Below are 25,958 nucleotides of genomic sequence, written 5' to 3'. Positions count from 1 at the left end.
AAAATGGTCCTGAAAGTACCCCACGAGTACGATTTCCGAAAGGAATAATCCCCTAGCGTGGGAATTTCGTAGGTAAACGATGAATAAATTGGAACAACTGATGGGAACCACCGTGAAACTTCCCGAGGGCGCACCGCTCTAGGATCCGATGGACGCCTCGCTTAAAGAGGTGGACGCGCGGATCGGCGAGGAGGCGGTCAAAGAGATAGGGAGAACGAGAGGCGGCTACCAAGGGGCGAGACAAAGGGCGAAAGCCGGGAGAAAGCGGAGAGAAGAGCGGCGGGGATGTACACCGGGCGGGACGTGCGCGCACCCCGACCGCGTAATATTATAATCCCCCCCTACCCGCGGGGGTAAACTTTTAGCCGGATTCTCGTTTGCGAGAAAAACAGAATTAAAACCGAGCGGCTACGTCGGCGGGCGGAGAGCTTGCGTTAAAAGCGATTAAATATCAAAGCTACCCCCTCCACCCCCACCCCCNACCCCCACCCCCCCGGCGGCCATTCCTATGGTCTCCGTTCAGCCTTTTCCACCGTATCCCCTCTCGCCCCCCCGTTACGGGGTTAATTAGGGTCGGGCGGAAAGAGGGGGGCGATTGTGACCCGTTCATTGTCCGCATTCCCACCCCCCGGGCGGCCCGCTCGCCCGGAGAGAGAGAGAGAAAAACCGCCCGAAAATCGGCCACTTCCGCCCCCACTTTTTTTTTTCCTTTCCGCCCGGGGGGAAAAAAGAAAACAGAGGTACCCGTGGAATCCCTGGTTTCGAATTAGGGAACGCGACCGGACCAAGGGCCGCTCCCTCGGGACTCTCGCGGTGACGTCACGCGTCGCCCGCCGAGCCGGGCGGAAAAAAGCCCATAACTCGATCGGCGAATCGATCGCCCCCTGCTCGTTAAGGGCGGAAACCCCGGCCGAATACGGGACGCGGCCGTGACGAGTCCCTGACGAGCCCGTGACGAGTCCCTGACGAGGTCCGGGACGCGCCGGGGGCTTTAACCGGATTTTCCCCCCTAACTCGACGGGACGTCGGCCGTCGCGGAAACGGACCGCCGGCCGGAAAACGCTCAGCGGCCGTTTCCGGGTCGCGTGCCGAGCCAAATGGGGGCTATTGGACCGGTACATATGTACCTCCGTTCGTACATACACGCGTACGCGTTCGCTCCATTTTCCGCCGCGCGTTTTCCGCGCCGCGCCGAGTCACCGATTGGCCGGCTCGCGCCGAAATCGCTGCCCGCTCGCCGATTCAATTCGGCTCGCGGCTCCGCACGTCCGTCCCCGCACTATGCCCGCGGAGGGGGGTAGGGGGGGGTAAATGCGAGTCCCTTATCAGATTCACTCCCCGAAAAAGGAAATAAATATACTAACGGCACTTTGACTCGTATTCGACGGTACAGTCTATCCGTATGCGACTCGATAATGTAATCAACCTTTAGAATGGCGTAAACGAGTGAAAAAAAAAAAACTGAAACAGAAGTTGAACCTCCACTTTCTCTGATCTTGATCAAATTTGACGCTCCCCCCTCTTCCTTTCCAAGAGGGATGAAGAATTTCCTTGATTCCCCCGAAATAAAAAAAAAAAGATTTGTCGAAACTCTGAACATATTCGACGATTAAATCCATCATTATCACACCCGATAATTAATCTTACCTTGCGAATGTGACAAATAATTAAGAAAAGAAAAAAAAGAAGAAGAATAAATAAGTTAACCCCCCACCATTTTGCTGCGGATCAAACTTGACGCCCCCTTCTCCTCCCCCTCGAGGGGGGATGAAAAATTCGAGCTCGCGAATGTGTACGAATTTTCCGTTCAAAACCGGGAAAGGGGAAAATTCATCCCGAAGTTTCGACTGGAAACTAGTCGATAGGACCCGTCGATCTTTCCGCAGGCTCCCCCCGCCCCACGCGGAGGCTCCGCGACGGTCCTAAATCGAGATTCAGACCGACCCCCCTGCTCCACTCACCCCCTGGGGGTGCAGGAGGCCTCGTCCAAATCGGGGTTAAAAATGGCCGGAGCGGCCACGGTACATCACCGGAAGTCCGGAAGCGTAGCGGAGTCGATCGATCGGACACGGCCACGACGAATCCCGCATTCACCCCCCCCCGGCTCCTCCACCCACAGCGGTTCGATCAAATATTTAGCCCGCAATTCGGTAATGCGTCCGTGTGTTACGGCCCGAAAACCGCGATTTTTCCCGATTGGTACGCGCCTCACGCACGCACCCCCGAAATCGGCCCTTCCCGCAGGATCCATGGTCCCCGTCCCCGTCCCCCTCCACGTAGGTTTTTTTTTCTCTCTACCGCCGATAAATAAATTAGGCAACGAGAACACACGTACATAAATAAATGAAATAACCAGTGAGTAATTTCGGCAATCCCGATCGGCGGACGGGAAAATCGGGGTTTCAGGTAAAATGGAATTTTAAAGATCTTAAACGTGTTTATTCGTCTCTTTTTTCTTTTTTTCTATTTTTTTAGGGATCGGAGGGATAGTTGCACCTTTCGAGTTTGAGCTCGATGGTGGATTCGTCTCGGTCGGCTTTACTAACAAATGAAATAACGAGGTCAATGAGGTAAGTTATTTCGGTGATCTTAATATATGCGCAGAATTATCGAAATTTCAGATATAAGAAGGTCTCTAAAAACTTCATATATATTTATTTATTAATTTTTTTAAAGCAGTCGCAGAGACGATTACACCGTTTGCGACGGAGCTCCGATGATGAATTCCGGTTTTATGGGGGTGACACGAGGCGTCCCACCCGACCTAAACCAATCAACTTATTCCGGGGGTTAAAATTGTGATACCCACCCCCGACACTCGACACCCCGTCACGCCCATCAGCCTGGAGCCTCGATTTCCGGATTTCCGGATTTCCGAAGCTCTCCTTACGGCGCGACTTCGAGGCCGCGATGGACGGGGAGGGGGAGGGGGGTTGCAAACGAGTCGTTCGATATCTCGATACCCCGATATCCGGAAGGTACATAAGGCGCGCCTCCGGGGAGCCCGAAAAGGGGGAGCCTTGCAAATGACAAATCGCTGTGCAAATAATAAATCCCCGTCCGGATGGCGACCCCCCGCCGAGCGGGTCCTTAACCTGCGGGGCGGCGAAGAAAGCGTCGCCCAAGGGATGTTTGCACGGGCGGAATCGACGCCGGCTCCGGATATATATATATATATATAGATGGATAGATAGATATTCCGCCGAGTTTAGGGGATGTCGGAAGCCGGATGCGGATTTGGGGTGGAAAAGTGCGACCCGATCGGGGTCGGCCGATCCACCCCTCCACCCCCTCGGCTGTCATTCGATTCGATAAAACAACAGGTGGGAAACTTGGCCCATTAAGATTCCCTCGGGAAATCCTCCAGGATCCGTGGCTCCCCTCTTTAAACCGATCCCCGCCTTCGGAACGATCCTTTGATATCTTGATAAAATCGTTTAATACGCGATAAGAAATGAATGTTACGTGTAGGTGATGGTGGCTCGCTTCTCAGGTGATAATCGTCCTAGGAACGATTCTCTGATATCGTGATAAAATCATTTAATACGCGATAAAAAAATTAACGTTATATATTGAAGACGGTGACTTACTTCTTAGGTGATATTCGTTCTAGGAAGGATTTTTTGATATCATGATAAAATCATTTAATATGCGGTGAAATATAAACGCTGTATATGAGGTCCTGCCAAGGGCTGTCCTCCGAGGATGATTCATTTCTCAGGACCAAGGAGGAGGATCCCCATAAGGGTGGGATTCGATTCCAGATCCGGAATCGCCTCTCCGGTACGTCTCCCGAGGGAGTCCAGGATAATTCGAGTATTTCCCAATTATTCCCCGTTGGCCGTGTTAGGGCGCGCGGAAGTTTCGGAGTTATTATGTTATTGGAATCGAATAGTCGGCCAGGACGAAAATCGGTTTATCACTGGGGAGTGTCCTCTCGCGGACCGGAAACCGTGTCGGGATTACAGCTGGGAACGGACAGTTGTCCCTGCAGGGTAGAGGACCGGGACCTGGGTACTTGGTTCCAGATTTACGCCCCCCCCNTCCTCCTCCCCCGTAACCTCTCCAGGGCTATTTCGATTTCAATTAAGAACCTTACCCTGGAATCGGAAGGCTAGTCCTGCAGAAAGGACCCTTAAGGAGCTCCGTTGACCGAGTCCTCCGAGCATCGCCACCGCATCCTTTTTATTTCCCTCAGAAGAGACTACAAACGTATCGATAAATCGTAGCGATATATCTGTGCCAAGAATCTATACACATTTAGTTGTATCCTTCGAAAGGACTTAACTTAGGTGCACGGATCACAAATAATTACTTATTGTTTATCGGAGTACGTGTAGCCACCTTAACGCAGTTTAAAGGCTCTTCAGGTAATATCGAGAAACATATCGGTAGGTCAAATTGTACCACTACGATATTTAAAAACATACCCTAAGAAATGGCCATATAACTGAGAAATGATGAACTTGAGCTTGCGACATTTGTTTATACCTAACTATTTGGTGGCAGCACCGGTGAACACTAAAGTCAAAGGCGTATTATATTAGTTTGCTAACGCGTTACTAATTTTGCCGCATCGTTTCTAACCGATTACACCGTGTGGGGTACGTTAAAAAATGATCACTAATAATTGTTGAAAAGTTAATTTAATTTTCATGCAAATCGTACCGTTGTAAGGAACATTTTATTGTATTTTGCATTTTATTGTACATTGCATACAGAATTTCACAGGTAAATGAAATATGAATTCGTTTACTAAAACATCCTGCCGAAGAGATTTCTATTGGCATTCATGTAAACCCGGTAAAATTTTCCCTACTTTACCCTACTTGAGGGGCAAAGAAGTCTATCGCCAGGAAAAGGACCAAGGCTCGAAACGTCTGCGGAATCGTTTAATCCGGTGGCGGAAGTCGGTCGAGTCGTCGCCGGATATGGAGGGCCAAGTTGTATCCTGGCCGAGAGTCCTTCGAAGGGAACAAGGGGAATTGCCGTGGAAACCGGAAACCCGGAGACCAGGAGACCCGCAAACCCTGGTAGGAACGAGCTCGCCGAGTGTCCTGCATCCCGGCAAACTGTTGATCCGACAATTTCGCGGACGATCGAGCAAGCCTCGCCCCAGCCCTCCACCCGAGTAGAGACGCCCCACGTTTCTCCGTGGGACCCGGACCAGCCCTTCCCCGCTGTCCGGCTGTCTGCCTCAGGAGGAACAAAACAAAAACAAGCATAATAGGTGGGAAAAAGGTAGGTCAAACATTGTACGGAGTTCATTCCTGGGGAAGGGGAAAAAGGATAGCTGAGAGGTAATTCTGAAAAGGCAACCCCGAAGAGGGTTTACGCCCGATATAGCAGAGGGTATTCGGCGATTTTTAGACCCCCACCGCAGTTTCATTGGATTCTCAAAATAAATCGCTAAAAAGTACATTGCAAAGGAGGGTAAGTACCGCTGAGAGAGGAAAAAAGGAAACCTTTTAATATGCCAATTTTAGCAGCTGTCCAACATCATTAAATAAATAAAAAGGAAAAAAGTGAAAAAAGAAATTCCCACGAGGAGCAATTGCTCGCCAACGAGGGTGGGAAATTTTAATCGGCAGGAAGGTACCTCATCAAGGGTACGAGGCTGAAGAGTAACATCAGAAAGTATCTCTGAAAGGATGAAAGAAAACCAGGAGATACCTGATTTTCCGCCGTTGCCCACCATCGTTAAAATAAAAAAAAATAAAATAAAACGAAAAAAAAGGATGAAAAGTGAAAATTGCGAGTCCATTCCCAAAGGGGCAATCGCTCGCCAACAGGGGTAGGAAATTGCAATCGGCAAGCCCGTGCCTCCCGGAGGTCGGGGGCAAAAAGGCAGAACGCACCCCGAAGGGGTGGAGGGTCGACCTGTCGCCGCCCTAAAAGGAGCGCCGGCACTTTGCCCCGGGTTTAATATCCGACAGTAAAGGGCTCCGCTCCCCGAAGGAGGGAAAAAAGATGGCGGGCCCTTTGATTCGCGGAATATTGCGACTTATTCGCTGCCCGGGTTCTCGGCGCGCGGTAACCGGATTGCTCGCCGCACGGCGAAAATACGTCAGGCCGGAACGACCCTGGGCGGAATGCTAATCTTCCTGGCCTCGCTGCAAGAACGCGAATCTAAGGACGACAAGAAAACGCGGGGCGAATCCGCCCGAGACACCGAGCGCTGAAGCGGACGGAATTTTTACCGACCCCAAAACGCGCGCGGAAATTCCCGCAAGAATGAATCGATTCCTTTTCTTTTTTTCTTTTTTCTCGCGACTCAACCGAGACATGTACACCTTGACGTCTCAACATACAAGAAAGATGATAACACCCGCTCGAAATGTGTCACTAGACACTCCCGGTTAAAAGATTTCAAGTTATCATTAAGATGATGTGAAAGTGGCGTTAAGGAGTTTTTTAGTTTATGACACTGAACAGTTTGAAGAAATCTGAACCGTATCGAATCTCGCAACGTGAATATCGAGACTACAAGAAAGGTCTTCACACCCATGAAATTTCATATTTCATAAAAAATCCCCAAAAGCACCCATACACAATTGAAAATAAAAATTGAAATTTTACGGGGTGTCCGGACGATTCTTACAGTCTCCATATTCACACTGTAAAGTTTGAAACGATCGGTACGCCCAGTCCGAAGTAAAGTGTGGTACCCCTCGGGCGCCACTTTCACATCCCCTTAACATGACCAGGTGATATTTTTCCACAGACACCTCTCACCGCAAAAAAATAAAAAATAAAACAGTAGCTTGATATTTAGCAACCCAATTCATTTTAAATAACCGGAGTTACGGTGCTCTCACCTGGATTTATTTTTACGTGCCTAGCAGCATTCACCGCCTTCTTAATATAGGCCACCCTGAGGAACAAGGGGTTGGCGATAAGAAGATCGCAATTCAAGGAGGGTAGGCCCACTGGACCGCGGCGGATGCTGAGCAGCAGCCGATTAAAATGCTAATCTCGCGTCCTTATCGGGGCACGCACGATAGGAGGCGCGAGGGGGTAGAGGGCAGAAGATGATCCCACGGGGGGAGACGTTGCTTTCGCCCTGAAAGAGCAGCACCGGCAGGGCGAATTTAAAGGAGATCCCGAGCCCCGGGAAGGGGCTTTCATCGACTCGAAAGCTCTTCCAATCCTTTTTCCCTTAGGCGGCAGCCATTTTGGAGCAGTCCCGAGGGTTCACCGTCGTCAGAAGGGGTAGGCGTCTTGGGAAAACATCCCGAAGCACCCGCGGGACGCTCCCACCAGGAGGGGCATTATTCGGGAACTCCGTAGCAAACGAGAGGAGGGACGTCAAAGGGGAGGAAAGGGCGGAGAAAAAGGGCGAACTGCGGAAACGCTGTTAATCTTCGAATTCGCGAAAAGCAGTGGAAGCGGGGTTGGTATCAACAGCCCTGATATTGTTAGGGCGAGGGTTAGATCTATTGTAGAAGGCAGCACGCCCTATCAAATCTGACAGTGTTAAGGGGATGTAAAAGTGACGTCAGAGGAGTCAGTCCTTCGTGGAACTTTTCTCTGAATCGGGGGTACCGGATTGTTTCAAACTTCAGAATGTGAATATGGCAAGCTATATGGATGGTCCTGGCACCCATAAGATTTCAATAAAAAAAAAAAGTTTATTGATATTTTTTTAAGTTTCCCTAGAAAATCATGGGCGTCGGGACCTTCCTTAGCCACCGTATTCACGTTGTTCAGTTTGAAACGATTCCCCCAATTCGGAGGAATGTTCCATTCTTTGACGGCACTCTCATATCACCTTAAGGGGATATGAAGGGGCGCCCTTAAATGTGATGCCGGGTTCCCTCGAATTTGCATGCAGCATGAGCATTCTTTATAGGGATGATAGGGTACGGAGATGCTTCATAAATGCGATAGACTATGGACATGCTTTATAGAGACCAGGACGTTGAAATTATAGGAGCGTCAGGGTATGTACACCCTTAATCGAGACGTTAGGACCGAGACTTCCTTTATAAGGACGATTGATCTCAAAGACTCCGGTCTGAGAGAAACCGCTGGATAATATTAAAGAAGAGAGGGACGCCTTTTTCTCGGAGACCATTAAGCAGCTCCGACATCGGGACAGGCGCGTAATAAGAAGCTCTTTCTCTTAGCCCACCGTGGTAATGGCCGGGGGATAGGGCTAAGCCATGAACAGAGGAAGGACAGAGAGCGGGGTGGCGCCTCCACCGGGAAAAACTCGGACGACGTACCGCGACCTAGGCGGTTCCTCTCCCTTTTTTAATTTTTTACTCCCTTTTAGCCCCACCCGCGCGTTCCTTTTAATTCAGCCGGTAGTGGAATATTTACATTACAAATTCGAGCCCTTGCCGCGCGCGGAAATGCCGCGAGGCCGGCGAAATGACTGCGGGGTGATCACAAGCGGATTATCCGCCCCACGCCCCCCGGTCCCCGTTCGCCGTCCCTGAGAAGGGTTTCTCGTTTTTCCCTATTTTCCCATTTTTCCCCCCGCCACTCCCCTTTTTAAAGAACCTTCAGTCCTAGAGAGACCGTGAGAATTTATTAGCAAGTCTTCTTCGGCGATCCACTCATCAATTTGTATTTTTATTTTATATTTAAAGCAACTCATCTCACCCGAGTTGTATCGCAACTTTGTACTCTTATTTTCTATGTGCAATATCGTTCTCCGCAACACTTTTTTTCGTGATTTTCTGTTTACTTCACATTTAAGGAGATGCGAATCTGACTCTGGGGTGTCAATCGTTCATGAAATTTTTCCCTGAATCGAGGGTACCGAATCGGTTCGAACTTAACAACGTGAGTATGGAGGCTTCATGAAAGGTCCTGATACCCAAGAAATTTCATTTTTTTTTTTTTTATAAAAAATATTCTACGTGTCTAAACAAATGAAAAAAAAAAAAAATTGAAATTCCATGGGTAGCTGGATCTTCTTTACAGCCTCCACATTCACGTTACAATGCTTGAGACGACTTGGTGCACTGTGTTCAGAGAAAAGTTTCATAAACCATACTCTTCGACGACCTTTCACGCCACTTTTTTCGCAGCTCTTCCTTGGCACCTCTTTTGTAATTTTGGGTTTTTATCTCATATTTAAAGTCTTAAATGGACACCGACATAACCGGGCAAATAACATCGACGAATAATTCCGAGTCTAGCTTTTGTCTCGTCGTTGCGTTCTGTCCTTTTCCCGTTTTTTTTTTCTTTTCTTTTCTTTTCCACCGCGGAGGACCGCAAACAAAATCGCGGCGAAACTCGGCCGCGGGAGTTTCGGAATCCACTTAGAGGCCTGCCTACCTGGGGTCATTTACGGTGTGTACACCCGCAAATACTCGTTGCGCCGGAATGGCCGCAGTTACGAGGCCCCGGCAGCTCCGCCACGGATTAGAGATCGATAACGAATAATAACCGGCCGATTGGAAGTTGTTGAGCCATTTGTTAAAGGCAGGCCGGGCCGCGCGCTTACGGCCGCGGCTACAACCGCGGTTAAGCCGCGCCGAAAACCGCCGCGGAAATCCGCCCAGATCCGCGATTCCGCGATTCCGCGGATTCCCCGAGTTACACGCCCGGTCGGTTTTCCGCCATCCCCGATTTATCCCGGACCTTTTCCGCGCCTTTTCCCGACATTCAATTTGCCTAATTTCCTCATCACGTTCCGAAATTAAATTTCGAGCCAGCAAGAGAGGACTAGTACATTTATTAACTCGATAATTGCAAATATTTCCGCTAAATAATTTCCTCGTCCTAAATAGTCCCGAAAAATCCGGCCCCTCTCGTTCGTTTTTCACCTCGCCGCCATTCCCACCCTCGCGTTGTTTTATTTTCCTTTAGAAATCCGCAAATTCGGACCTAACGACGCGGCAAACGTTGACTTTCGGCGAACAAAAGTCGCGCTTACAGTTCGTGGATTTGGGAGGAAACTCGAGCGAGAAAATCGCGAAATTCGACCTCTCGCCTCGATCCAGTATAGCCGAAAGAAGTGGTAAAAAACAAAAAGGGAGGAAAAAGAAATTTGTTTTAGAACTAAAATTTCAGCACATTCCCCAGACAAATTTCAACGACGAGGCCCATATGACACGCGTGACAAGCGCATTGAAACGACAAAAGAAATTCTGCGACAATAAGCACCTAGTGTGATCGAAACTTAATACGACATGAAAGCGGCATCAAAGCAGGATCTCGTTCCTAAAAATCTTCCCCGAGTGGGGTGTACCAAATCAGGAGAAATCATACGACGTCAATTGAAAGTCCCGATACCCAGGAAATTTCATTTTTTTAAATTATTGTGAGAGACGTGATATGTAAATCGGGCCAAACGTAAACAAAACGTATGAGAGACGCATGAGACTCTGAACGTTCAGCCAAACCGTGAAATGGCCCGATGTATGACCGACATTTTCCTTTTTTATGGCACGCACTATTGGAATTTATATCCTAAGGCAAAGGGTTAACCTCCCACCCGGGCGGAAATACGTAGGGCGGGCGCCCTATCCGATCGAATTCGCGCCCGGGCGAGTCGACGGGCGCGAATCGCTCGCGGTGATTTTCGCGAAGAGGAGCCGACGAGAGCTCGGTGCAATTAAGGGAGACGCGACAAAGGGAAGCTGTACATGACTCGGCTCGGGGGAAATATCTCGAACGAGTCGTAATAACGCTGGCGGGAGGGGGAGGGTACGACCGACTCGGTCGGCGTACAAACGTCGAACCAATTACCGGTCTCCCGGAGCCGGCCGGAACGGCCGGGAATAAGGCGGTGCAATTATCAGACCGTAGGTACCCCGGGTGGTTCTCCTCGGATAACCCGAGCTCTCTCTCTCTCTCCTTCAACGAGATCATTTACCGAGAACGCCCGGGGAACTCTTATTCCAGGGGCGCAAGAAGCAGGGGATAACGACGCGACATATCAGGGACTGGGAGAGACCCCCCGCGAATAACGGGCGAAACATGAGATAGTGGACACATGTCTCGCTGACCTACCTCGTGGCCTATCTCGATAACGTGTTTTACGACCATATTGTTCCATCCCAGGGCCGGTTTCATAGGGGAAAAAAAAGAGAAAAAAAAAGAAAAAAAAATCATCACTCCTGACCTGCCTCACAGTCCACTCCCTGACCTGTCTCACGACCTATCTCCCTCAGACCTGCCACAAGTCCAACCTCCCCCATCGCCTGTATCTGTACCCTGCCTCAGGACCCAAGACAAGGATTCCCATTCCACCAAGTTCCATTCCCCTCCTCCCTTTTCCTCCGTCCCCGAGGAGGACTTTAAATGGAACGATAACATTGTTTTATAATAATCTTCACGAATTAAAGGGACGAATTCTCCGGGGCTGATAAACCGCGTTCTAAAAAGTGGCGCCCTCTGTGCGTGCGCTCGTCGCCCGGGGGAGACAGAGGGAAGATAGGAAAAAGAGGAGGACGGGGGGAGGCAAAGGGAAGGATCGGAGGACGAAAACTGAAGAGGCGGAGCCGGCGAATGAATCTTCCCTTTGAGACACCGAGGCAGCATCCGACGGACCCTTAAGGGCCCGCCCTTAAGGAGGGATCCTCCAAAGACGTTTCAGTTAGCTCGCTCGGACGTCTTCCCCTAGGGGGGGGCGAAAAAAGAGGAATTAGAGCAAAGGTATCCGCGACGTCCTCCCCCCGGAGAGGAAGGGGGTGGAACGAAGGGGGGCGATGCTCCAGGAATTGCGACGGATGCTGAGCCCTCGGGACGCGCCCCTGGACCCCTCGGGATGGGAAAAGTTACCGTGGGGACTCGGTGACCGGATTACGGGCCGATTAACCGTTTCCCTTGACAAATCTCGTTTCTCCGGAATCCTGATAAATACAAGAGCCAATTGCTCGCCGAGATGCGAGAAGATCGGGTCGCCGAGGGAATACGTCTCCCCCCGACATTTGGCCTGATAAAATTGCCCGTAAGGGTGGCGAGATTTTACGTCGCTCTCGTAAATAAAGAAATTTCATTTAAAATAGCAAAGAAAAACAAAAAATAATTTCGCACAAATTAACATGCGAAATTATTTAACTTATTTATTCTTTCCAACGAATTATCCTGTCTATATATCCGTTCCCAGGAATTATTTAACTCACCTATTCGTTCCTACGAATTTCTTTCCTTGTTTACTCGAACCCAGGATTTATTTTCCGAGTGATGAATAAGCTACCGAATAAAAAAGTTGAAAAAAATTAAAAAAAAATCCCGCAGAGAAGTCTTCGCCGATTCATTGGCGAGGCGTGTGTCAAGCATTCGACCTTAATCCCTTTTCAGGATTCGCGGGCGCGGAGATTTCTTATGTGGAGGCCGCCGAGCGTGGACCCGCGGCCTCGGGATCGAAAAGATAAAATCCGATGTGGGACTCCCGAGGTAGAAGAGGCTCTTTTTCCCTCTCTCTCGTGAGGTTCAATTAGCGCGCGACCACCCTTGAGCGAGCTTTCGAGCTCGCCGAAGCTCAAGCTCATTAATAACGCGACGGGAGGTCGCGGCTTCGCGATGCCGATCGGGTCGCGAGATCCGCGGCCTTTAGATAAGAGTACGAGTACCCTAAAGGCACCGGGTCGCGAGGTCCGCGGCCTTTAGATAAGAGCAAGTACCCTAAAGGCACCCACTTTGTCACCCTCGCTAACGCGACGCGTCAGCCGGTGGACCTCCGATTCTGCTTTCTTTCACCCCCGCCGATTTGCATCTCAAAGTGCTCCTCGTGTAACACTCCTCGGGGAAGGACACCCTGACGAGTGGTAATTTGAATAAGCCGGGAAAATCCACAAAGTAACGAGTATCGCGCCCATCCCCTAGCTCAATTTGCGGCCGCTCTGCCCGGTCGCGGAATAATTTCCGCGGGTTTCGAAAAAGTGGCGGGAGCTGATTTTTCGGACGTACGAGACAGCGGATAAGGGACAACGGGGATGAGAAAATGCGAAGCCAAGACTGCCGCGATCTTGCAATTATGATATCACAAGACTGTAAAACCAAAACCGATGGGGATTATCGCTGTTACCATGCTATATAAAAAAAAAACGATCACCTTTCTCCTTTTTCAATTCGAAGTTTTGTAACAAACATCCTAAAAGTCAAATGCTTAAACTAGTGGGTGTAATGGTTATTTCAACCTACATACATATTTAATAGTACATAGCTTACCAGGGAGACAAAGTAGGTCTTAATGTGTTACGAGAGCGTCATATATACATAAAAAGCAAGAAATCAAAATATTTGTAAAGGTCTTGAAACTCATGAAATTTCAATTTTCTCTCTTTTTTTTTAATCTANATTTTTTTAATATGTTGTAAAAAATAAGATTTCACCAGTGCCAGGACCTATCTTACAGCCTCCACGTACGCATTATAAAGTTTGTAACGATTCTTTATACCCGTTTCGGAGAAGTTTCATAAACAAGGCCTCTTTGACGTCACTTTGACGTTTAAACTCCAAAAGTATAACAACTTTCACGTTTCCTTGGGACACGAGGAGAATCGAAGACTCGCGCCTACTCCAGGAGTGGGCGCGTTCCCTTCGACTACGGGGCCGAAGAGCGACCGAGCAGGGAGCGAGAGAGAGAGAGCCGCGCCGAGAGAGGTCTCGCGCCAATTTCAATTAGCGCGATCACGGCCGAGCGAGCCGTCGAGCACCGACGACTCCGGCTCGGAGCTCGTTAATAACGTTCCGCCGCGTTGCCCGGAAGGGCGAGATCGCGCGTCGCGGCCGACCGGCGATCGATCGCCTTCCCGGACGGCAAGGCCGGACCAAGAAGTGACGACGAGCGGCCCTCGTCGAGGACGTAACTCAACGTAAGTCAAAGTCTCACCCCCTTAAGAACATCCACAAAATGCATACCTTTGGTACATAACACTGTGCGGGTAAAATTATGCATACCGCGTTAAAAAGTATTACACCCACTGTTAAAAGTATTCACAAAATGCATATATACCTTTGGTACACAACATTGTGCAGGTAAAATTATGCATGTCGCGTTAAAAACTATCATACCCACTGTTAAAAATATTCACGAAACTTCATACTCTTGGTGCATAAGATTGCGATCAAATCGTGCATTTCACGTACTCAACGGCTCAACATTTATGATAATCTTGACCAAAGAAATAAAAAAAGAATTACGCAACATCATATTGGAAGTTTGTGAAATTTTCAATAAAAATGAGCAGACCTTATGTCTTAGCATGACGTGTGTTAATGAATGTTGTTTGGAAACGTAAAATTAGGGATTGAGTAGGTACAACACATGTAAAAACGTCTCGTTTATCCGTTGCGCCAAATGTCAGAAAATACGTGGATTAAAAAAAAAACATATTTGGGATAATTGGATGGCATTTTCTTTAATACCGATATTCTTCAGAGAATCTACAAACTTAAGCTCATTAAGAGGTATATCCTATATGTCACGAGCCTTTCTTCGAAAATCTGCTTAAGCGACGTCAGCGCTGCGGCGCTCCTGTCGGCGTTCGTAGGTTAGGTCAGGGATCGCGGATTGGCGATCGATCGAAGTCTTAATAATAAAAATACGACATTAAGAAATGATCAAAACAAGTAAAAAATATATTCAATCGATTGAGGGGAATTTTCATCGTCATGGGTGTTTCTCGAAAAGTCTATAAAAAGGTAGGTCGGGACCGTTCCCACACCCCGCGTCTTTTTTCAAAAATCCGCCTACTCTGGATCAACGCCACCTCACATCTACAGGTGTACCTAGGCACAGTAATGGACCACGATCACGGTTTTAATTAAAAAAAAAAAAGTATCGTAAAAAAATAAATACTTACGTCCTGCTTCCTTCCAGAGGAATTTTCCAGCTCAACATTACCCCCAAAAGTACATGAAATGAAGGTACCTCGAGCTCCCCGCAATGCCTTCTACGACCCTCTCGCTCCAATTCATCATTTTTCAAAGGTCTGTCAACTCTAACCGAGTGCCATCCGGCACCTGCAGGTGCACCTACGCAAGGTCAGGGATCGCGAGTCGCGTCCCCGGGATCCCGAGCGGACCAGGGCTCGGTCGCTTCGCCGGGTAAAATAAATGATCGCCAGGGCAATTCCGGTTTTACGAGGTGGTACACCGGGAAATTTAGCCCGGGCGCGATAGTTAAGGCAGAGTCCCTCTCCAGCCGGTCCCGTCGAACCCCGCGGAACGACCCATTACCCCGAGGACGCGCCGTGCGAGGACGCAGGGCGAAGTCGGGCGCGCGTGGGGGAGAGGGGACGCCCGCAGCGCGCGGAGTTGCAGGTGCAGGTGCAGGTGCAGCCGCCTCGAGCCCTGCGTACGACATCGTAACCCAGGGTAATAGATCGCACGCCGACAGCGCTTCGGCCGACCCAAGATTCCGCGTCGCCAGTTTTGACGTTCAAAAAAAAAAAAATAGAAAAACCTTCCCCAGCCAAGTGATAAACATCGACTCAAGAGCAGAAGATAAACTGAAAAGTCAAAACCGAACGCGAACTCACGGAAGGAACAATTAAGAAGAACATCCTACAGATGACTAATCTCCTCCTCGAGGTTTCTTTAAAAAAAAAAAAAAAAATGTAACGTTCCTCCTCATCCCAAGAAATTATACACGCATTCTCCGAATCCTTTCTTCGTCCCATTCTTAGTGAAGATCTCGAAACTCGGGAAATCTCATTTTTCTAAGGGAAAAGAAAAAAAAATTGTTTATTCATCCCGGACAAGAGGCAATGAAAAATGTCTCTTCGCCCAATCAAATTTCGTTAGTTTTAAAGACCTACCTTAGGACCTCCGTAATCACATGTTGAAGTTTCAAATGATTCGGAGCACCCGGTTTGGCGAAAGGTATAATACTTATTTCAACGTCTCGATATAAAATGACCCTTTTACGTCACCTTAAGGATACGCGTTACATTTCAACCCCGTTCCTGAAGCCTAGTTACAAGCGCCCCTCCACCCCGCTCCCGGGACCAGGGGGCGCGACAGGTGCTTCCGGTTCGGACGAAGGCCAGGTCGGTAAAGTAGAGTCCTACGAGCGCATAAAGTAGCTGGCGGCTCGCTTGGCTGGGAGAGCGGGCCTCGGGTGCAGTTGCAGCTGCGGTCCTCGTTCCATCGGGGGGTAAATATCGAGGTCGAGTGCCCCCCTCCCGGGAGGGGGAGGGGGGCACACTTCCGCCGTAGTCGTCGTAAAAGCGGCGAGGTAACGAAAGCACCCCCCACCCTCCCGCCCCGGATCGGGCGAAATCGCGACTTTTTCCCTCCTTCTTTCTCTTTCTTTCTTCCCTTCCTCTCGCGAAATCCCATCACCGGTCAGCGCCGATTTGCGGCCGGCATAAACAAATAGAAGGCTCGCGTTTGCCGATAATGACGCGCGATAGGGGTGTCGCCATTCCCGTATGTACGCGTAAACATGTATATACGGGAATACATATGTCCACGTCTATTCACATGCATGCCCGTATGCCACGTGTATACGCATACATGTGCACTTTCATACGCCCATATATCCACGTGGCGATACGGGCAGTGCGCATTCAGCGCGGAATTCATTAATCCGCCCCGCGAGCGTCGCCTCCCTTATCGACGCGTCAAGCCCGACTCGGCACGAATAGCCGTGAAAGCGGTAAAAGCTGCCTAGCGATCGGATATCGATCTCGCGGGCAGCTATCTCCAAGATCAGCCCCCTATGGGCCTGCGATCATCGCGTTGCATCCGCTTTCCCGGCCCCTTCCGGACTGATGGGTAATCGCGCGCCGCTTTAAAGAATCCGAACGAACAGAGGGAGGGTGACCTAGGTCACGTGTTCGCTATTTCGAGATAATAGTCGTTATTACGTGGTATAATGATCCGCGTGGTGTGGAACTCGTTTGCGCGGCTTCAGCGGCCTTGGGTGGGCTTTTTCACGCTTGGGGATGTTTAAGTAGGATTTTTGGAGGGAACTCGAATTTTGGTGGGGAAGTCAAGCACCGCGTGGAAGACTTTTGACTCGCACTGAACCTGACTCGAGATTAACATGCCTGTGGCTTGCATGTGCCTTTTCATGTTTAGGAATGGTTTAAATTCTTTGTTAATGTTTTTCTTTTTTTTTTTTTTTTTCTTTAAAGAGATTTTCATTGGTCATTAGGGATACCAGGGGGGAAAGTCGCGTTTCGAGCGGAACTCCAGAACCGTGTGGGCGAATTTTGGCTCGCACTGAACTTGGCTCGAGGTTGACATACCTGGCGACCAGTGCGTGCACTGTCCATCTTGGAGCACGTACAAGGTGGTCCGAATCTCCGGTGGAGGAACGTCTGAGCTGCACTAACGGCGCATCTGGGGTGGTACGTTTATGCCGATGTTCTTTTAAGACTGGCAGATTTGACATATTAAACCCTCACCACCGGTATGCATTTAGTCGTGACACCTTTGCGCAGGTATACATTTAATAGTGATATTTTTCTAACGACTCTTAGTAGGGATACTTTTGTGACGACACTTAATATTAACATTCCGGCTCGCCAAACTTTTGAAAAAAAAAAAAAAAACTTATCGGCACGAGTTCATCGCTACTCCAGGAATTTGCCAAACCCGGGTCAGGCAAATTCTCGATAAAGAGTCCGGCGTCAACCACGTGGGGTGCCTGGCACCCCAAACGGCGTTAATGACGTTGATTTAACACCGAGGTACGAGCAGATCGATTTAACGGCCCATTTTGCAGGGCGCGAATTCCCCCTTGGTCTCCATTACGCCATTGCTTTCAATAAGGGGGGGAAAAAAAAAGAGAGGATCAGGAAAATCAATTAATTGGGGAAATTTCGAAACGGCGATATCCCCTCCATTATATCCCTCGAACGGGCAAGATCGGGGTCGATTAACGAGTCGTTCGTTCTTAGGACTAACGACACATGTAATTACCGCCGTCCATCTAGCTGGGCTAATCTAGCTGTCCATCTGTTTCCGCTAATCCAGCCGTCCATCTGAGTGTACCGATTTATCCGGGGTTGTTCACGCAAGTAATCCGGCCTCTCCGCTGAGAAGAAAAAAAGAAATGCCATGGAGTCAAAGAATTATCTTGTCAATTCAAAGAATAATTCTTTAACTGAAGTAAACTCGAATAAATTGGACGCAACATTTCTTCGGAACGACCACAATCTATGAGTTCATACGAGTCACTTAATTATTGTTTCAACCGATAAAATATTACTTTGGCTCAATGACATTTCCTCCTCGGGGTAATAAAGAAATTCGCATCTCATCAGAAATAATGCACTCGTAAAAATCGAATTTTCTTCATTACCGATTAATCCCAAAAATTGGCAAACTCGATGTCCACGTGAGGAAAGAAAGAGAAAATGAAAAAAAAAAAAGAATCACGAAGTTCCCCCCCGGGCGCGAACCCGCGCCCTTTCAGGACACGTAGCGAGCGAAGCGGAGCGGCGCGAAGTTGGCGCGAGAAAAATTCTCTCCTCCCGTCATGGCGATTTCGGGCGAAATTACTCGAGTCGAGGCTCGTTCCCCGTGCACGACGTGTCTCGTGGCAAGCTGCCACGATCTATTATCGTCAGGACGACGTCGTTAGGCCGCGGAAGTCGCGCGCTCGACTCCGAGGGGCCCCGGAGGAAAATCCGCGAAATGAACGGCCCCTCGACATCTGGGGGAAAAAAATCCGCGACGTAAAACGAAAAGCTAAAAAAAAAAGAAAGAAAGAAAGAAAAGGAAAGAGAAATTCCCCCCGAAATTGCGAGACTCTTTTTTTTTCCCTCTGCCCCCTCTCGGGGGTGGGGAGGAAAAAAAGTTCTCCCTCGTGATAACGCGACGGCGACCTTCCGAGGCGGGCGACGAAAGGGAGCATTTTCCTTCGGGGGAAGGGACGTAAAAAAAAAAGAAGAAGAAAAATATAAAGGAATATAAAAAAGAGAGAACCTTCGGCGGGCCCGGCCTTAATATACATACACGGGCATTTGAAAGGGGGCGGCGAGTGATAATCGAGCGTAAAGCCCGGCGCAGCCACGGGCGCGTAATTACGATTTCGGGACGTTTCAGGGTGCGCCGGGGATGCATCCCCGGCATGAATGCCCGGTAATTGCTGCTGCAGGACCCCACCTCGACCCTCCCCTAGCTAGGGACATCCTCTGCCCCCCCTCCGACCCCCGACCCCGACCGATCAAATTGGCCCTGCCATGAGAGCTTCGACGGGTGCATTACCGATGCATCGCCGCGTGTCCGCGTCGATTCAACTTTTTGATGCAGCCTCGCATACCGCCGGTCATTACGCCGGCCAATCGGTCACCAAAGCCGACTCCGATCTGGCTGTTCATCCCCTCCCCCCCGATACTCCTTCCTTTATCGTCCTGGATGGGACCACTTGCCCGGAAGAGCGGCCACTTCTTTCTTCCCCCTTTTTTTTCTATTTATCGAAATGCCCCTCATTTCAGGAATAATCGGACTTTTGCACGTTCCTGGTGTGAGACCGGTTAAATGGGTAGATGCACTTGGCGCGAGACGCTGCCGAGTCTCTCGATGCATTTTCGTATTGAAGCGAAATTATGCACTTATTGTCTGATGCGAAGCGAGGCATTTTAACTATTAAGCCGCATTTTAATTTCGAAAAGTGAAATTGTGCCCTTCAATTCGGAACCTTAGATGGCTCTGAGAAGTTTCATTTAATAACAGGACAGACCGTTTAATTGATTTCATGCAACCGGGTGCAGTCATCCACTCGATTTGCACTTTTAACTCAACTCATCGGTTCTGCATAGAGATGCATAGAGATGCTCCTGGTGTCCTCGCTCTTATCACGACCGTAGTATCACGTATCACGATCTATCCAAATAATAATAACCCTTTTGTGCCCTGACGCTACAAAGTTCCCCTTTCTAATGAATTGCACCCTACTGATTTTTGTCATCGACTCGATTTATCGGGTCTGCATCGGTCGTGGAGATGTTCCCGGTGTCATCGAGTTTCGCGAGCCCCGGCCGATCGATTTCGCCGGCGACATGAAACGTTACAGGGTGGCGCAAGGGCTTACGAGGGCCGGAGGGTTTAACCAGGGTGGGACCTACGATGCCACCAGCAGGGACGATATATCCAGGGATTGATCGTGTCATAACTCTCGCATCGACCATCGACGTAGAATCGCCATTCGAGGATCTCGTAATCCGGACAATTAGACTCGCGCCCGGAGGGGGGTAGGGGGGCAAGTGCCCCGCTCGATAATTCCCAGCCGGGGTGCCCATAACGATTTCAACGATATTGTCGCCAGCCTCGAGACCATTCAGAGAACTCCCTGATTGGCCGAGAAAAAGAGGAAGGACCAGATGGAGAGGAAAAAAAAAAAAGGAAAGTAAGCTTCTCCGAAACCGAGTCGTCCTTTCTTCCGAGAAAACCGAAGGAAGCTGATATCACACCTTGTTACCAAAAAAAAAAAATAAAATAAAAGGAAGGTAGTATATTGTGTACTAAGAAGGCAAACTGGGTCTTTAAACGCTCGACATGATCCTGCGATACGGATACCAACCGTACTATTATTATAGTATTTATATTATAATTTTAGTTCGTTGTGTTGTGTATTTTCAGAACAATAATGGTACAGGAATTGTATCATTTCAGAAGGAAATGAAACCGCGACTGTGGACGACTTTGATGGTTATCATTCTAATTAAATTTATAATTTCAATACTACTATGTCTATTAAAAGTGTATGAATTTTATGATTTTTTTTTTTTTCTTTTAACAGTGCAGTCGCTCGATTTACCAGACTACAAGAAAAAAAATAGAAAGATCACCAAATCCCTAATTAATAAACTCCTTCCCGTCTCTGGAGGCTCTCCGATTAACTTGCGACGTATTACAAGATCGCTTTATACATCCAACTACCAAAAAAAAATGTTTCCTTTTCATTAGAAAAAACCGTGAAAATGCAAATTTTCGAAACCATTTCCTTTATCAACTCCTTATCACCCCGGGGGTGCGTTTCGATCCGTAGTTTCGCAAGTTCCGCGTCATAACGGTGTCGTATCACGCAAAGTATCCGCTATCTTGCCTCCCGTTTTCCTTTTTTTTTCCGGCTGCAACTTGCACCATTAATTACCCGGTTGAGTAACGAGGAGGGGGGAGTAAAAAGACGTGAAAAAGGCGGCGGTCAAGTTTTGGTCCCGCGGAAAGGAGAAGGCCATTGTCATCAGACTCGTCGATGAAATTCCTGGGCAATTAAGGTGATACGAAAGTGTAATATATACATACCAAAAACGTCCAAATATTCATAAAACTTTTCTGCAAATTGGGTGCACCGAGTTTGTCTAAAACCTTAACCCATGATCACGGAGGCCCTAAGGAAGAATGCGATGTTCGTGATATTTCATTTTTCGAAAAAAATATCATATTTATCTCGGGCAAGAACCAAAGAAAAAAACCTTCTTTTTTTTCGAAAATTCAAATTTTACAAGCATCGCGTTATTTCATAGGGCCTCCATAATCACGCGTTAAAGTTATAGATAAATCGGTGCACCCAGTTTGGACGAAAAAGTTTTATGAACATCTTCACGTATATTTATAAAATAGCCCTTTCATATCACGTTAATCGCTTAATTATCAGTCGAGGTGATAAGCCTCTAGGACGAGTCGCGCCCTCCCTCGTCCTGCAGGACGAGAGTGGTATTCCTGGCGAGGTAGGCTGGCAAGGCAGGCTGGAAATCGCGGATCGATTTTGTGGGATGTACCCTCTCGGTACCGTAGTACATACTGTACAGTACCCTTTCCTCGGTACTCGGTGGGTACCTTCATCGACTACAGAGTCGACTCGGGCATGCGCAATCAGTGATGACCGTGAGTTGATAACGCCTCGAGGTGCACCTCCACCTTACCGTCTACCCTCAACACCCTCTACGAACCCCTTAAAAAAATCCCCCCCTTCTCCCCCGATATTACAACGTCCTATATTAAAATACTACCACGAAAGAACGATTCCAGTGAAATGATGGATGATTTTTAAAAATTCCGGCAGGACATTTCAAGGCGCAGGATTATCCCGCTCGGTAGGGCAGGTTTCTCCATTCCGCGCGGCGAGAGATGTCGCCCGCGTGACTGTAAAAGGAGAAAACTTTCCGATATGACAGTAGTAACGGGAGAAAAACTGCGAGGAAATATAAACACGAGCCTTGAATTGAGATTGATTCTCGTTAAGATATCGATTACGATAAATCCTAGCACTCTTTATATTTTAACGAACCAACGTCGCCATCTGTGACGTTTAGCTGCAACTAAATTTTTTCTCTAAAAACACGTGTTAGCCGCAGGACAAGCCAGCATTCTGTTGCAATCATTGGAGACAGTATTTACCACATTTTCCCACCCGACTCCGTAATATTCCATTTCTACGGTATTCTACATTGTTCGAGCTAGGTCCTGAAACTCTTAATTTTCGATTCTAAGCCTCCAAGAAGCGTGAAACATCGAAAACGTGCCCGGACCACGCCATGTTGGTTCCAGTCCATAAGTAAATAAATTCTTGATGAAAAATAAAATTTCACCAGTTTCAGGACCTACTTTAGGGCCTCCGTATTCACGTGGTAAAATTTAAAGTTAATCGGTACACCCAACGATTTGACTTCTCAGATATATATAAGCTGACTCTTTCGTATCACCTTAACCCTCTGAACACGGAGCCATTTCGACATACGGGCGAGATTCGTCTGACCGTGCAGGCAATATTGGACCAAACGTCGGGCGCCTTTAGGCGCTCTTAGTAATCAAAGGGTTAAAACATCTAAGGAGGAATTACACGGGGGCAATGTCGGCTTCAACAAGCGTATGACTCGTACTGTAATACCGTGGGACAAGAAAGTGTTAATACTCGTCCGACTCGAGTGCACGCGATATTGCCGTCCTTGAGGATACCGTAAACGATAATGCGATCCGATAAGGCCAATTTCCTAATCCCATTCCCACCGTGAAAATTCGCATTCAAATGCCCACCTAGACGGCAAACTCGGCCGGAATGCGCGATTCCACTTTTCGGCACGCTTTACAGATTTTCCCGCTGAGAATCGATTACCGAGGTGTGAATTAAACCCCGTGTTCACAGATCGAATTCAATTTGCATGCGCCACTTGATTCCATTTGCGCCGCGATTTCGATAGGACTAGAAAATCGCACGTGCCTGCGAACGAAAACCTTTGTGTCGAATTACCGATTCGCGTTCGTTCGTTTAATTGCATCGGTATTTTAACTCGTTTACCGGCGCCCAGGTAATTCGATAAAAGTGCTCCGTTTGTTCCCACGAGGGAGAAGGAAACGATATTACGGTACGATCGCCTGATGAAAAATCCCAGTTATCCGAGTTTCTTTTCGAGTTTAACCCTATCGACCCTACAGGTGATTTTACTAAAATCTTATTACGATTTTACTATAATTTTAATGTCTCAAACCATGACGCTATATTTGCCGATTCAAGTGTCGAGAGAGTTAAAATAATTCCTTCTACATGGTACGAGTCATTCACAAGAACTAGTTAATATATAATTAGTATATGTTACGATTTCCTTCTCATTTAACAAAGGAAAATCAATTACAACGTTACCCAAACATGGAATTTATGATTATTTAAAGTTAACATCATTTTGCTCAGTAAATTCAAAGCTTAAGTATTAAATCCCCCCCACAAGGCCGGTACATAAATGTCAAAAGATAAGGATCCGCCATAACCACGTCTTATCTATAATGTAAAGGAGATAAGGTACGTTCCCAGGGAGGTCTTATTTCTGTCTCGGTCTCGGTCTACGTCTTCAAAAACGGCGTCATATTGCAAGACATGTGTCATTAGCAAACATGCTACCTTTCGGAAGTCTACTATGGTATATTATCAACAGAGCTGTGCCGTAACCTGTCTCCTTTAAATCCTGGTCTTATCGATAAATATCAGGGCGCAAGCAGTCGTTTCGAACTCTCGCCGGATGCAAACATCGTGCCCCGTCAATTCGAAGGAGCGAAAGGCACACTTTTCCGTTAACGTCTCCGTTGAGTCTCGGCCGTGTCGAGAAACAAAAACAAACGGATGTCGCGTGTCCGCAGGGGTCGCGTATCGCCACGCGATCCGCCGAGAGGTCGCGCGCACGTGGATCGCGCGAGGCGGCGCAAGAGGTACAGGCGGGAGGTATCCGTGTCTCACTCGCACCCGCATGCCGCGGCATAGCGGCGTCTCTCTCGCTCTCACTGGCCTACCGCAGTCGCTCACCAAAGCGCTGCCGCCACGGCGCCCATAACCTCCCGCGGGCCGATTCCCATAAAGCCGGTGTACTCACCCGTTCATCCTGGCTCACGGCCCTCCCTCGAGGCTGTCGGTAGTTCGTCGGCAGGGCTGCTACTGCTTATCGGCGACACTCGCGGCCTCCGTACGCTTCCAAAACAACAGGTTGCATGTGACGCGCGAGGAATATGGCCGCCGGCTGAAAAAACGCGAGATATCCGTCAAACCGCGTTTGCCGCGGTCGGGGCGCCGGTTGGGCCGGAAACGCGTGATCGCCGACCCTGCGAACTCCTCCACTCCACCACGCACCAGATTCGGACCTTACGAGACGAGCGACACCCGGAAAACTGCCGAGATCCGTGGGGAGGTGACCTCGCTCGCGCGAAACACGACACACGGCGACACGAGATTGTCAGCGAGCCCACGCTGCCGCTCGCCCTCGGCGCGCCTCTCGCCATCTTGCGGCGAGACGCCGAACCCGCCGCTCTATAAATAGCCGCGCCCGCGGGGTCGGTACGACAGTACTCTGCGGGACCGCGGAGAGGGCGGAACGTCGCGTGCCACCGACTTCGGCGCGACGCCGCTTGGACGCGGAACGGCTGGTGTCGCTTAGACAGGTGTAGTGGTATATTATTACCACTGCGGGTCGATAGGTCGTGAGAAAAGTGAAATTATACCGTACTTTAATATCGTGCTATATCGATGATTAAGCAAATTTTATACTAATCATGTTTATGTTACAGGGACGATTCAATGAGGATGGATTTTCTTGCAAGGATAATGAACTTTGAAAATGTGATAGATTATTATTATTATTCGTTTATTTCTCTTATACTATTCCGATGCGTTTTATGTTATCGTGGTGTAGATTAAGCGATGGATTAAATGTTTTGGTAGACTTTTTCGGTAATAATTGTAGTTTAATGAGGGAATATAATTTTATGAGGCGAAGATTTTGGGTGTTATTTGTATTGATAGTTTCAAGAATTGAGAGCGGATTGCGAAATGTATCTTCCCTTGGGAAGAAGGAACGACTTAAGCTTCGGCCTTCCAAGGATACCTTCTGTATCGTCCTGGAATCCTTATGAAGTTGTTTATCCATCCACTGCTTTTGATCGTTTACCCGCACTGTTGTCTTCGAAGTCTGTCCGTTTGTCGTTCCGCGTTTAAAGAGTCATGCATACGTAAGTACCTACGAACTGCCACGGTCTCTATCCCGAGACCTTGTTAACCTACTTGTTTCCTGATCGTTGCCGATCACCCACCCTATCTCGAGGACCCACTTTTATGCTCTCCTGATCATGTGAGGCCGAACCTTTCAAGAGTCATCCAACGGGCGCCCTAACTTTTCAATTTCTTCTCCAAAATTTGACCCGTCAGATCAATGCCTATTTTTTTAGGGAATGCAACCTTCAACAGTAAAGCTGATGGTAAACAAAGCTTAAGAATTACCATTAGCATTTAAAGGAATCTAAATTCATTGGCACGAATTTAGATTTCTTCCTCGTGAAATTTCGGTCCCCTCGGTTAATGAGCATGCCAAAGGTTTTCATTTTTCAGCAAATTTTTGGTAAGAAAGTCACATTTAAAGAAGACTACTTGAAGCAACTTGTTATTTATACAAATCTTCAATGGTTTAGCGCAACTGACCCGGAATCTTGAATCCAAAGCTGGAAAGTGATAAGTAGAAACGTAGAGTGTTAAGATGTACAAATTAACGTTAGGATGAAATTAAATCAGATTTACTAATTTCAAAGTGGAAGTTCAAAACCAACCCGAGGTGGGC

General features: G+C 48.3%; 1 protein-coding gene across 10 annotated transcripts in view; it reads right to left on the bottom strand.

The window, feature by feature from the left end:
- LOC105704095 (polypyrimidine tract-binding protein 1) overlaps positions 1 to 24,570 on the bottom strand; it is a 284,589-nt gene extending 260,019 nt beyond the window's left edge. For 8 of the 10 annotated variants that reach the window (XR_001104422.1, XM_012433023.1, XM_023432424.1 and 5 more), the window contains exon 1: positions 24,228 to 24,561. Coding sequence is in view for 1 of the 10 variants with exons in the window: in XM_012433023.1 (XP_012288446.1) it covers positions 24,228 to 24,235 (8 nt within the window). In the remaining 9 variants the exon portion in view is untranslated. Of the gene's footprint in view, positions 1 to 24,227 lie in introns of all 10 variants that reach the window. The other 2 variants (XM_012433019.1, XM_012433020.2) reach the window with 2 other exon arrangements.
- Between the last annotated feature and the right edge of the window lie 1,388 nt (positions 24,571 to 25,958).

This window comes from Orussus abietinus, unplaced genomic scaffold, assembly GCF_000612105.2.
Source record: "Orussus abietinus isolate OABI.00-Male unplaced genomic scaffold, Oabi_2.0 scaffold7, whole genome shotgun sequence".
Classification (NCBI taxonomy): domain Eukaryota; kingdom Metazoa; phylum Arthropoda; class Insecta; order Hymenoptera; family Orussidae; genus Orussus; species Orussus abietinus.
This window is presented reverse-complemented; position numbering and strand designations above follow the sequence as displayed.